This window comes from Cucurbita maxima, unplaced genomic scaffold (genome assembly GCF_002738345.1).
Source record: "Cucurbita maxima cultivar Rimu unplaced genomic scaffold, Cmax_1.0 Cma_Scf00032, whole genome shotgun sequence".
NCBI lineage: Eukaryota > Viridiplantae > Streptophyta > Magnoliopsida > Cucurbitales > Cucurbitaceae > Cucurbita > Cucurbita maxima.
The window spans coordinates 1631389-1645679 of NW_019272048.1; the positions used below are offsets into that span (position 1 = coordinate 1631389).

Sequence of the window (14291 nt, forward strand, 5' to 3'; positions counted from 1 at the left end):
AAAAAAAAAAAAAAAAAAAAAAGATGAAGCCCATTTTGAAAAGTTTATGGACATTCAGAAGGAAATTCATATAAACATATCACTAATGTTGGAGTTGAAGCAAATGGCCAATTATGTGTGCTCAAGAATAGGAGGAAGTTTGAAGAATTGAAGTTGGTTGCACTGAATCAAGAGTATAGTGCAATATTAAAAAACAAGATCCCACTGAGGAAGACCCAAGCTCGTTCACTATTCCCGTATCAATTGGAGAAAAGGAGTTAGGTTGAACATTATTTGACTTGGGGACATACATCAACTTAATACCAGTTAGGGATTGGTAATGCTAGACCAACTACATTGACCATTTGACTAGTCGATAGGTCCATCACTTATCCCAAAGGAAAGATCGAAGACATTTTAATTCAAGTGAATAAATTCATATTTTCAGCGGATTTTATTATTTTAGGCTATGAAGTGGACTTTGATGTACCAATTATCTTGGGAATACCTTTTTTAAAGACCTGGAGAACACTAGTAGATGTCTATGCGAATAGGTGACAAAAAAGTCGAATTTAATATCAATTATAGCATGAAATATTCAACAGTAGCAGAGGAATGTTTAGTAGTTGATGAGTTGATTGAGCAACGAGCAGTAGAGGAATGAGATAGTTGGGAATGTGAGCAGGAAGAAGACAGCTGGTGGAGTAAGTCAACAAAACACTTACCCGTTTTAGATGAATTCAGTAGAGCTTTTCAATCATTAGAATTAAAGATCAGAAAAAGTTCACCCATCAAGTCATCTATTAAGGACACACCCTCGAACTACATCTTAGAAGTAGAACTATTTGAAATATGGGGGATAGAATTCATAGAATTGTTTCCAGCCTCGATAGAACTAAGAGGGCATCACTTCTTTGACAATGGATAACTGAAAAATGAAAAGAGAAAAAGTGAGTTGGTCACAATTTGCTATATATATCAAGCTCCAAGTAAACCAAGTAGTGCTTCTTTTCTTGCATTAGATAGTTAATTTTAATCTTCTTGAGAAGAATTTTAGTATACCCTGAAACAAAGATTACTTGGTTAAATATGTTAATTTCTCACTTACCCATAGTTGAGATTAAGTGGTTTATATGCCTATTTTGAATTTTACGTTACCTAATTGTTATGTCTCATCATTCGGGGCATAATTATTTACCATAATTAAGGTCATGAGATAAATGGTGGCCAGTCCATCACCACTAAATCGGGAATAGGAGTTTACCAGTAGAGTAGAATTATTAGGAGTAAGAATAGGAGTTTAACCGTAGATAGAATAGAAGTGAAGTAAAGGACTGCAGTTTAGCAGTAGAGTATAATAACTAGGAGTAAAAATAGGAATTTAGTAGTAGAGTATCAGTTCAGTAAAAGACTCCTGTTTAAGAGTAGAGTAGAGTATCAGAATTAAGAGTAGGAGTAGGAAGCAGCAGTACAGTATAAGAATTAGCAGGAGGAGTAGGAGTTTAGCGAGTATAAGTGAATGAAGTAAATGACACCAGTTTAACAGTAAAGTAGAGGTAGAGAGTATCAGAATTAGGAATTAGGAGTAAAGGATAGAGGAGGGAGCCCAGACTCAGACAGAGTTTACAGTTAAGTCATGATCATTTTCTTCATGCATATGTCATGATAGTTTCTTTGTCTTGACTTTTTGAGTAAGAGTCATTAGTCATAGGCATATTACTCAATGTAAAATTCTTCGATATAATAAAAAGTTAACTAGATGAGAGGTGTGTTTCCTTTAAAGATATAACTCAAAAAAAGAAAAAGAAACCTAAAGCTAAAATAGATAGGAAGAGTATCCATGGCTAGGGTTCAATCTTAGTCAGCAAGAATTTCCATTATTCCCCCAATCTTAGACCATATTTTTAGCAAAAACAATAATCAAGAGCTTCCACACCTCAAGCTACTTTCAAGAATGACACCACGTTCACACCAATGTTTATCGAAAACAATGACTAGTCATGTTTGGGGTATTAAAATAATTCTATCACCTCATTCAAAATGATTATATATATATATATCCAAACTCGAGACCACTCATCTTCAACCCAGAGCTTGAACTCTCAATGCTAAAAAAAAGCAAAATTTTTCTTTCAATTGCTCGTAGTCAGGCAATCTGCATCACCAATGGAGGTGGTAGAATCAAAGGTAATAGGGATGTAAAAAAAAAAAAAAAAAAAAAAAAATTATCATTATTGTTGAGGTGAGTTGCATCACAAATGTGGTCATACTGAAAATTTCCTATTGAGTCGAGCTTGCATCACAAATGTGGCCCTATAGAAAACTTAGGATGCTATTGAGGCGAGCTAATGGAAAATGAATATTAATCTATATAGTCATCCTCGAAGACATAGGTGATTTGCATCACAAATGGAGGCACCTTGAGAATAGGAATGACTTCAAGGATTCTCGGGAGAGAAAAAAAAAATCAAAATGTTATGACAATAGAAAGTTCAAAAATAAATTATGAAGTCGAGTCACAAAAGAAAAGGAAAAAGGAACGACAATCATCCTAGAAGTGTTTTGGAAAATACTGTGGTAGTGAAAAATGTGTTATTTTTCTTATAGGTATTGATTATAAGTGTAGGGTAAATAGCGAACAAAACTGAGTTGAAGAAGAAGTATATAGAACTCGATCTAAATTATGCTATGCTTGGATGAATATTCTGCAAACAAAAATATACACAAAAAATTGGTAATGAGTCAGATAACTTTGCAATTTTTTCTTTGTAATAATTAGTAAGTAAGAAATAGTCCATTGTGGTTCAAAATCAAAAGAATATCAATTTGCATAAATCTAGCCTAATTGTATATTTAATTGAGTTATTTGGTAAAATTTTTGAACATTTATGCTGAACCATGATAGCGTGACAAATTAAAAAACAACCTTGCTAGAAAGTCTGGAAACAAGTTGCTAATCATGATGTTGAATCAATTCGGAAAGCAAATTATTTTGGGACGACATGGAAATTATAGTCCATATAGCAAGTTATGTGGATCGTTAACTACCCAATTAGGAACATTCTAGGTAAACAACTTACTCCTTTCCGGCCCTAAATGGGATAAGAGGTTACCCAAAAGAAAGAGGAGCCACCAAAGGGAAAAAATAAAATAGATAGCAAGAGTGTTGTGCTTCTCTGAAACCAGAGAGGAAGAAGAACCCTAATTCAGCAGCGGTGTGAAACCAAAGAGGTAGAAGAACCCTAATTCAGCAGCGGTGTGAAACTAGAGAGGAAGAAGAACCCTAATTCAACAGTTGTGTGAAACCAAAGAAGAAGAACCCTAATTCAGCCGCGGTTGACAGTAGAAGGAAAAGAAGACCAAGAAGGATATATTAAGTCAAAGAGGTGGATGTGAGACATTTAATGAAGGGAACTTATATGGAAGGAGAACAACAAAGTTGGATAGCTCTCTAATCCTCTTCTATCTTTTCTTATTTTATTAATTTTACCCAAAAGAAAAAAAGAAAAGAAAAGAAAAGAAAAAGAAAAGGAAAATAAAAAGAGAATAGAGAGAAACAAATAACCGTCACAACTCCGATCCGACAACGAGGAGAAAGAAATCTCAAAAATTGGGTCGTGATAGATAAAACAAAGTCTATAGGACCTAAAACCCGACTACTCTAATACCAATCTATCACGACTCAATTTTTGAGATTTCGAAAAATTGGACCATGACAAAAAGATGAAATCAAATACAAACAAAACAAAATCAAAATAAAGCAAAACATTGAAAATGTGGAAATTGCAATAAAATTCAACACCATTTCACGAAGTCGCAACGTTAACCTTGACTCGTTTCTACGCTCAATAGGAGCTCTCATCTTGACACCTACCTGTGTAGTCCCTAAACCAACAAGGACTGGTTTACATATTCACCTGTTTCTACACTCAGTAGGGTCCATGTCTTGAGCTACATACCCATGTAGTCCCTAGTCCTTCTTAAACTTGTCTAATGGGATTAGAGTGTCGACCCTGTCCAGATTCTACACTCAATAGTAGCTCAACTAGTTTTGTGATCCTGTAGTCTACTTAAATCATGTTAACACACCGTAGAGGTCTACTAGTTTCATAGGGGCATTCATGCAGTTTCATTTCCATTTTCTCAATTCTAGGTCGTTTTAGGTTAGCTTCTCAGCTTAGCCAATCCTTGGGTGCACATAGGTCTAAACCTCAGTTCTACATGTAAACCGCCCTATGTATAGCATCCTACTCTTGACTGTGATCTTGATGCATGCTCTACTAGGAAATATATCTATCAACCGTTTCTAACACATGAATCATGTCTACCCATTCATAGATGTTATTTAAGCAGGTATTCCTACCAATCCTTAATGCATGAAAACCCTAACATAAATCATACACACAATCAAACAAGCTCAACAGGGAGATAACATCAATCAATCGGTCAGAGAACATATCAAAATACCTTTCCTCCATCATACCAGAGCAGAAGTTATTAAATTAAACATGTTTCTCAATTCTCTTGTTCCAAAGGAAATTTCACAATTTTATCATGTACTTGGATGTAATTATCCAAATTGTTCATTCTATGTTCTAATCGTACATATTCCAGCCACCTAGAGTAAAATATGCTCGCATGCTAGATTGTGCCAGCGATACCTACAAATATCACTTCTCTCTTCAACACGAAAAAGTTTATATAATTTTTGGTTTCTTAGTAGAAAAAAATATAGTAACCCAACATCATCTCAAGCATAAGCATGATCCAAGTTAGATATTAACAACCATCTTAGAATTAACACATAAAGATTTGAGTTTATAGGATTATTGAGTGTTTTAAAAGACATAGCATAGACATTGATACATCAACACAAAAAGTGTTAAATTAGACATTGATATATACATACTGTTAAGGATAGTTGACCGTTCATTAAGGCAAATATCTAGATATTTGTCTTACATTACGGGTTACCATATTTTCCCTTTTACTAAATGCAAATATATTGTATTCATTTATTATTCTTTCATTTTATCGCTATTTCCTTATTATTTGTAATTTACCTTATTTCTGTATTCTGTAAATGATTATAAATAAGAGAACTCTCACCACCATTTGGGTGTGGTGGATTAATCAAACATTCACACATACGAATATAACTTGGGATGATGGATTAACTAAAATGGGTAAATAGAAATAAAAATAAGAAATATGAAGCAAATGGGTAAATGCATGCAGATTTGAATGACTAAATTATGCTTTCATTTGAAGGAAATGGTTGAGAAGAGAAATTTGCCATTGTTGATAAAACTTAGAACATGAGCTGCATTCAAAGCTGGGAGTGAATAAACACAGTGATTTTGTAATATGAAGTAAATGAGAGCTACGGAGAAGGTGAGGTGCAAAATCATGTGTATAAGATTGGTAGCCCTAAACGTAGATTTTGGACCAAACCCATTTTCTGCCTTTTGCGTGTATTGAGTGAGGTAGTGGTATTTAGGCCCCATGCTCACCTTATATATATATATATACCTCTTCACTCAAAGCATTCAAATGCATATGCAAATGGCTTCCATAAACTTTCTTCTCTTGTGTTCTTTCTGTTCTTCGGAATAGGAATTTGTTCTGCAGCCAGACGTTTGTCAAAAGTTCTTATGAAGGATATGGTGTTGAAAATTATGGCAATCGATATGGTAAAGAATTTGAATATGTAGGAAAGTACGGGGGATATGACAGAGGAAAACACGAGGGATATGATGGTGGAAACTATGGGGGATATGGCAGAGGTAGACACGAAGGATACGATGGCGGAAACTATGGGGGATACGGTGGAGGTAAGCATGAGGAATACGGCAAAGATAAACACGAGGGATATGATGGAAGAAACTATGGAGGATACTATGTAGGTAAGTATGAGGAATACGGCGGAGGCAAACACGAGGAATACGACAGAGATAAACACGAGGGATACGGTGGAGGAAACTATGGAGGATACGGCGGAAGTAAACACAAGGAATACGACAGAGATAAACACGAGGAATACGACAGAGATAAATACGAGGGATACGGTGGAGGAAACTATGGAGGATACGACGGAGGTAAACACGAGGAATACGGCAGAGAAAAACACGATGAATACGGCAAAGATAAACACGAGGGATATAGTGGAGGAAACTATGGAGGATACGGTGGAGGAAACTATGGTAGAGGATACGGTGGAGGAAACTATGGAGGATACGGCGGAGGTAAACATGAGGAATACTGCAGAGTAAACATGAGGAATATGGTGGAGGAAACTATGGAGGATATAGTGGAGGAAACTATGGAGGATACAGTGGAGGTAAGCATGAGGAATACCGTGGAGGTAAACACGATGGATATGATGGAGGAAACTACGGGAGATACGACGGAGGTAAGCATGATGAATACGACAGAGGTAAACACGAGGGATACGATGGAGGAAACTACGGGAGATATGACGGAGGTAAGCATGAGGAATATGGTAGATACGGTGGAGGTAAACACGAGGGATATGCACCCTGAGAAACACATTTTTAGCGGTATAATATATGTATATATATATATATATTAATAATATCATGAAGAAATAAAAAAGAGCACCATATAAATAATTCTCTCCCTCGTGTATTCAAAATAAAATATATAACAAAGATGGGGAATGGTTACAAATGACGATGTTCAAGCGAGAGCACTTACACTTGTACTTTCTCTTTAAATAAATAAAGAAGTGACTCATTTTGAATCCAGAGACATTAGATTTAGTTTATTCCCTTATTCTTTGACGGAGGGTGTTAAATCATTGTTGAGTACCTTGGGGAAGTATTTCCCATCCACTAAAAACACATTCTTCAAAAATGAAATTGTTGTTTGTCAACCGTTTGAAGATGAAACATTTAGTGAAACTTGGGGAAAGATTCAAGGAGATGCTTAAAAAGTGTCCTCACCGTGAACTTCCTCATTCTATCCATATGGAGACTTTCTACAATGGATTGAATATTGCTACTAAACAAGTAGTTGATGCTTCCGCCAATGGAGCTATCTTGTCGAAGGCATACAATGAAGCTTATGAGATTCTAGAAAGAATAGCGTCTAACAATTTTCAATGGGCTGATGTGAGGAGCAATCCACGAAAGAAGGCCCAAGGAGTACTTGAAGTTGATGATTTGACGTTTATCAACGCTCAATTAGCTGCGTTAGGACAAGGTTCAATGACTAAAGCACATGTCCAAACTGTTGCCATAATGACTCAAACAACAACTAAATCTTGTGTATATGAAGAACACACTTTTGATTAATGTCCAAGTAATCCGACTTCAATTTTTACTTGGGAAATCAAGCTAGTTAAGGCAACCAGAAAAATAATCTATTCTCAAACACTTATAACTCATGGAGAAACCATCCAAACTTCTCATGGAATTTACTAAGCTCATACAATCAATGAATGTCACCTAAATCAAATTACCCTCTAGGTTTTGGACTTCAAAATCAATGACATATGGTACTCAACAAGCCAATACCCAAATGAAAGGAATTAGCCAAGCTCAACACATACCGGGAACATCGTTTGAGAGCCTCATAAAGAAATATATGGCTAAAAATAATATTGTGATACAAAGTGAGCAAGCATCCTTGCGAAATTTGAAAGTTCAAGTAGGTCAATTAGCAACCGAGTTATGAAATAAACCTCTTGGGAAGTTGTGAGTAGAAACCTAAACACCAAAAAGAAAAGGCAAGGAGTAGTGTCAAGCAATAGAATTGAAAAGTGGGAAAGAAATACCCAGTAGAGGAGAAAAACTAAAGAACACACCAATAGTCACTCCCAAGAAGCAGATGAACATAAGGAGCAAAACAAAAATTATGCAAAAACAGTACATTCTCCTAAAACCAAGGCAACAATCACAGGTGAACAAGAGAGCAATACATACATATGGACACTTTATTTACTACAAAATAAAATAAAAAGAAATAAAGAGGAAGCCAATTTTGAGAAGTTTATAAATATTTTGAAGGAAATTCATATAAACATACCACGGGTAGAAATGTTAAACCAAATGTCAAATTATGTCAAACTCTTGAAGGATGTGCTCACGAATAGAAGGAAGTTTGAAAAAATTTGGGTGATGATACTAAATGAAGAGTGTAGTGCAATATTAAAAAACAAGATTCAACTAAAAGAGAAAGACTCAGACTCGTTCACTATTCTCGTATCAATTGGAGAAAAGGAGTTAGGTAGAGCATTATGTGACTTGGGTGCAAGTATTAACTTAATGCATCTATCTATTTACAAGACGTTAGGAATCGGTGAGGCTAGACCAACTCCATTCACCATTCAACTAGCCGATAGGTCCATACTTATCCAGAAGGAAAGATCGAAGACATTTTAATTCAAGTGGATAAATTCATATTTCTAGCGAATTTTATTATTAGACTATGAAGTGGACCGTGATGTATCAATTATCTTGGATAGACCATTTTTAAAGACAGGGAGAACACTATTAGATGTCTACAAGGGAACCATAATATTAAGAATGAGTGACCAAAAAGTTGAATTTAATATTAATGAGGACATGAAATATCCAGGAGTAGCAGGGGCAAGGGAATGTTTAGCAATATATAGTCGACCGAGCACCCAACCGCAAAGGAATCGGATAGTTGAGATATGAGTAGGAAGAAGACAGCAACTAGAGGAAGTCCATAAAATAGTTAACAGTTTCAGATGAATTCAGCCGAGCTTTTGAACACTAGAATTAGAGGGCAGAAAAAGTTCACCGATAAGTCATATATTGAGTACACACCCTCGAACTACATCTTAGAAGTAGAACTATTTTAAATATGGGGGATAAACTTCACATAATTGTTCCCAGCCTCGGTAGGATGGAGAGTTCCAAAGAGGGCATCACTTCTTTGACGATGAATATTTAACTTGTACTTTTTTTTCAAGTTTATCCTCAGTCTCCAATTAAAAAATGGCATACAAAGATTTTTTTTTTTTTTTTTTTTTTTTTTTTTTTTTTTTTTTTTTTTTTTTTTTTTTTTTNTTTTTTTTTTTTTTTTTTTTTTTTTTTTTTTTTTTTTTTTTTTTTTTTTTTTTTTTTTTTTTTTTTGTTGTTAAATATGTTAATTTCTCACTTACCCATACCTACCCATAATTGAGATTAAATGTTCGTGGCTATTTTGAATTCTACATTATTTACCATTAAGGTCATGAGATAAAAGGTGGTCGGGGGAACACCATGTTGAACGTGACTCTGGAAAACACTCACACTCTTTATTAAAATAAATCAAGAACAAATTACAAGATACTTCGTATAATACTATTATTTTGTATTTCTTGAGATGATAACCTAGATAGGATGAAGGAGTATTTACAACAGAGGTTAGACCACTTATTCCTAAAATTTCTAGAACCTTTTTCCTCAAATCATTTTCCTAAATTTATTCATAAAATTCCTAAATCATTTCCTAACATAAATATATATGACTCATGCAATTGTTGGGCTTAACCTTATTGGGCTAGTATCCTATTGAGCTAGTGATGATATTTTAACACTCCCCTCGACACTACTTCTCATTCACTGCACTATGTTGAGCTGACAACAAAAGCTCTAATGTTAGTCCTTTTGTAAACAAGTCTGCTACTTGGTCATCTATCTTGATCTACTGCATCTCGATTTCTTCTTTCAGGACTTTCTCTCTATTGAAATGATTGTGTACCTCCATATGCTTTCTTCTAGCATGAAACACCGTATTTTCTGCTAGGCGAATCACAGATTGGTTGTCGCAATGAATTAGTATTGGATAGTCAATTTTTTGGTGCCAATCTTCTATCAAGAGTTTCAGCCATGTACGTTCCCGAGCTGCTTCAGCCGCTGCTTTGTTCTCTACTCATCTAGGTGACAATGATATTGTTGGTTGTCTTTTGCGACACAAAAAAAATTTCTCTAATTGATCTTGAACACATATCCAATACTTGACCTTTTGTTATCGTGATATCCTGCATAGTCAGCATCACGTTATCCAACTAACTTGCAGTTTTCGCTTATTTTGTACAAACGATCATAATGGATTGTACCTTTGACTGATGGTGTTAATATAACACATGCAGAAGCAATTTGGATCTTAAGCACTTTTAGAATATCAATTATAGTAAATAACTAGCATGTTCATAAGTATTAAAACTTAATGAATTTGAATACTAACCTTTTGTAGTTCAAATTCCTTTTTCCTCATGAATCGGTTTCGAACCACCACTAGTGTCTTCTCCACTATCCTCAGGCCTTAGAACGAGATTGTGGAATCCAGTGAGTGACTAAACTTGGGAGGGATTTAGTATATATGAAGAGAGAGCTTGTGAGAATTTTCTCAAAGTCTTTTCAAGGAAGAAGTCCTTCCATGTACCATGATCACTCTATTTAAAGAGTCATGTTTGCATGTTCCTGCAAATTTGAGATTACCAAATTTTGACACTCAAAATTCCACTCAAATGTTTGGGATTATGTGGCAAGCATGCATGTTTGAGTTAACCAAATTTTGACACTCAAAATTCCACTCAAACTTGTGGGGTTTATTTGGCAAGCATGCAAGTTTGGTTAAACCAAATTTTGACACCTCAAAATTCCAGTAACATGAATTTTCCATTAAATGAAGTCAAACATTTTGACTTTCTTCATTTTAATTCAACAATTAATTTGAATAATCAATTTCAAATTAGAGTAACATTAAATGATTAATTAAACTATTTAATTAATATTTAATATTAATTCAAATGTCAATCCCAATCAATTCCGCCATAATTGATTAAGATATTTAAATCTTATTTAAATATCTCAAATTCTCTCTTTTTGTTTAATTCGTAAATAAAACAAAAATGCAGTTAAGTATATCGTATATATGTAGCGTATATTCCTTAATTTGAATTCGAACACTTTAAACTCACTCGTCACACTGTTCTATGGTTTAGTCCGATATGAGCTAGCAGATGGACCTAATGGACTTATAGATCATGAGCTCCAACGATCCAAGATTAACCGGTTAAACTCATTAACCTTATTAACCAATATTCGTTAACTACTAGGACACTCCACTATAGCCTAGTAGTTGCACTCCTCTCACTATAGATATATTTCTGTCCATTTGATATAACCATGGTTAGTAAGTTGATCCTTCACAGGTTGTTCATAGCTAGAGCTGGGTCAATTAGCCGTTTTACCCCTAAAGTTACTTCTTGTTCCTTATGTCTCATTGATCCTCTCATGACAATTGGTTTGTGGTCCAACCAGTAAACCAAATCCCTCTCAGGCCAATGAGTGGGTGGGGCCCCTTGTTCAAGACCTGGAGTCAGTACTTAAGGGAACTACTTCTCTTCTATCCCTAAAAGTGGGTAGGAGCGAATTCCATCTTGCACCCCACGTCCCCAACTATTCACCCTCCCCTGAAATGGGAGGCCTATTGAGTCGGCAAACTCGAGCCACTCTCACCCATGCAAATCTAAGGATAATTCCGAACAAACAGGAGTTCATGGTTAGCTCAGGATTAAGATTGAGTTACCTAGGTCATCGAATGAAAAGAAAATCAGTCTCAACAATAAACGACATTATAAAGAGAGAGTGATTTTCTTCATGATCCGATCTTATGCAATACTCATTGCATAGGACGTCTCCACTCACATGTCTCCACATGTACAATTTAGTGATCACATTGTTTATATCATATATAAAAGTGGGCCGCATCCATAGTGTCTCTAGAATAAGGTACTCAGCCTTTTTCTTATACTATAGATCATTTTGACTATATACTTGAACTTGATCCACTTTTATGTCTCTACATATAGTTCAAGTAATCATACTATAGCCAGAGTGTTCTTAGTTTATTGGATTTAGATTAATGATCGTAAAGTTCACTTTATTTAATAACAATATTTACTGAATAAACATCAATAATAACTTTATTGAAAATAGAATGTCTTTGTTTACAAACTATGAGTTTTAGGACATAAAACCCAACATTGACATATTTCAAGGTCCGTCGAGCTGCATCCAAATGAGACTAATTTGCACCTTGCATGTACTGACTACTAAAATCAACTTCATTTTCAAATCTATTTGATTGGTCACGTAGATCTCCCAGTCCAACACTCCATGCAATCAAACATTCTTCATATTCATCTGCCATAATTTCCAATCTTTATTTACTGCAAGTACTGAAGGAACCTGCACGATAATGATTTTCATCACTGGACTAAACGTTTCATCATAGTCAGTTCATATTGTTGAGAAAACCCTCGAGCTACGAGTCGAGCCTTGTATCTCTCGATTGATCCATCTGGTCGACACATTATTTTATAACCCCCACTTGCAAGAGATGGATTCGGCATCTTCTCGTCTTGGTACTAGTTCCTAAGTTTGATTTTGCTCCAAAGGAATAATTTCTTCCTCCATTGCTTGCTGCCAAACTGTATTGTGTGATACTTCTTCATACGTCTCTAGCTCTTTAACTTCGTCTTCTATAATAGCTACATTGACATATTTTGAATTTGGCTTTTGGATTCTTTCTGATCGTTGAATTCATTATGGTACTATTTCCTTTTCACCAGGTTCGCTTTGTTGAGTCACTTCTTGCTCACCAACATCAGTGTCACTTGGATATTCAGACACATCAACACTTAAGCTAATATGTACAATTTGCTCCCTCGTCTTCTGTGGAAAAAATTCTTCAATGTTGTCGAAGCTTGGTAATACTTTCTTCTCTAAGGGCCATCATGTCTCCATTGTACCACTCTGATCGTCAATCATGTGGTTTGAGCATCTTGAATCACTTATTTAGTCATCATCGTAATCGATATATTCTCCCATCATTGCCATGAGCACTAACTCGTCTCCTTCTATGACACATATTTCCTCTGCATCCCATTCATCCTCCATCTTCTTTTCGGATGTTGTCAGATTGCTTTCAACATAATTTTTCTTGGACAAACAATCTCGAGACATGTAGCCATTTTTCCCGCAATGGTAGAAGGTACCTCCAAATCTCTTCCCTTGGGAGTTATTATTATTGTTTCTCTGAGCTCTTCCTTATTGTATGTTATTGTTATTGTTCTTCTGAGCTCTTCCTTATTGTACAATTCTTTGGCTACTTCTTCTTTGTTACCATTTTTGTATCCACTTTAGTCGATGTTAGATAAATCCAAAATCATGCCTACTTTTTAGTTACTATTTTTTTTAGATGACTATCTTTCTGTGGGAAGTACACGTGGAGTGTAAGCGCTATAATTATGTTACCCACTCCTTTCCATTTTTAGGATTAAATTGGTTATTTAAATAGTCAACTGAATCAAAAATAATACGTGGGGTCTTCAAGCACATACTTTCTCTCTATGTTATTTCGTTATTTTCTTCTTCCAAGATTTTTCGTTCGGCTTTTTCTCCGTCAACATTTCCTCCTCAGTCAAAGCAATAGTGGACAACTTATTATTGCTCCAACTTTCACCTGTGTAGAGTGCTTCTTTTTCACCGTTCAATGTAATGTCTCTCATTTTTTTAGCCATGACTTCTTGGCTGGCTAACAAATATTCAAACTCTACAAGTGATGGTTGAGCGGGCCATCCTTGTACAGCAATAACGAATCTTCTATATTTTGGTCACAATCTGTGGATAATGATTCTCTTCATTCGAGATTCTCCAATGGTGGATTTCGTGTCTATTTCAGTAATCTCCCGACATATCGACTTGATCTTGTGGAAGTACTGAGCAATCATCATGTCACGTGAAATTGACAACAACACGTTCTCCATAAGTTGTAGCCTCGTATCGTTCTTCTTTGAGAATAGCATCGTTTTACGCCCCGTAATTCTTCCTTAGTCAGGCTTCGGCAGAATAGCAGAGCAAGTACAAGTATTAGTAGAATAGCAAAAATGTGTTCCTCGTCATTAATATGTTTGCTCGTGGTAATTGTGACCTCTCGAATCAATGACTGCATCAAAGGAACGTGTCCCATGTTTCTTTCGGTGTCTTGTCATCCCAAATGTGCTCTAACATCTCTTCTCCAATTGTGGTCTTCAAGGCAAACATTGTTTTGCCTACTTTGATTCTCCATTTGCACAAGGCGTCGTTAGAATCTTTCTTTGGTGGCGTAATTTCACTCCTACCAACGAGCTCCCAAAGGTCATGTCCTTGTAAATAAGACATTATGCATGTTGCCCACGTGTTGTACTTGTTGAGTTTATTGATTTGTAGGTTAAGAGCCATTCCTTTTTTTTTTTTTTTTTTTTTTTTTTTTTTTTTTTTTTTTTTTTA

General features: G+C 35.3%; 1 protein-coding gene and 1 non-coding gene across 51 annotated transcripts in view; one reads left to right on the forward strand and one right to left on the reverse strand.

Annotated features, from left to right (window-relative positions):
- The window catches only part of LOC111466985 (glycine-rich cell wall structural protein 1.8-like), a 45167-nt gene that overhangs the window by 20787 nt on the left and 10089 nt on the right, over window positions 1–14291 (forward strand). For 7 of the 50 annotated variants that reach the window (XM_023111699.1, XM_023111678.1, XM_023111687.1 and 4 more), the window contains 5 exons: window positions 5694–5981; window positions 6078–6137; window positions 6189–6245; window positions 6293–6343; window positions 6392–6478. The exons of 1 other annotated variant lie outside the window; for it this stretch is intronic. In XM_023111699.1, coding sequence (XP_022967467.1) covers window positions 5694–5981; window positions 6078–6137; window positions 6189–6245; window positions 6293–6343; window positions 6392–6478 — 543 coding nt within the window. Of the gene's footprint in view, window positions 1–5693; window positions 5982–6005; window positions 6138–6188; window positions 6246–6292; window positions 6344–6391; window positions 6479–14291 lie in introns of all 50 variants that reach the window. 42 more of the 50 variants (XM_023111713.1, XM_023111688.1, XM_023111685.1 and 39 more) reach the window with 38 other exon arrangements.
- Window positions 6844–6952, reverse strand: LOC111467121. The gene has a single exon (XR_002714490.1). It is a non-coding gene; the product is annotated as a Plant small nucleolar RNA R71 (small nucleolar RNA).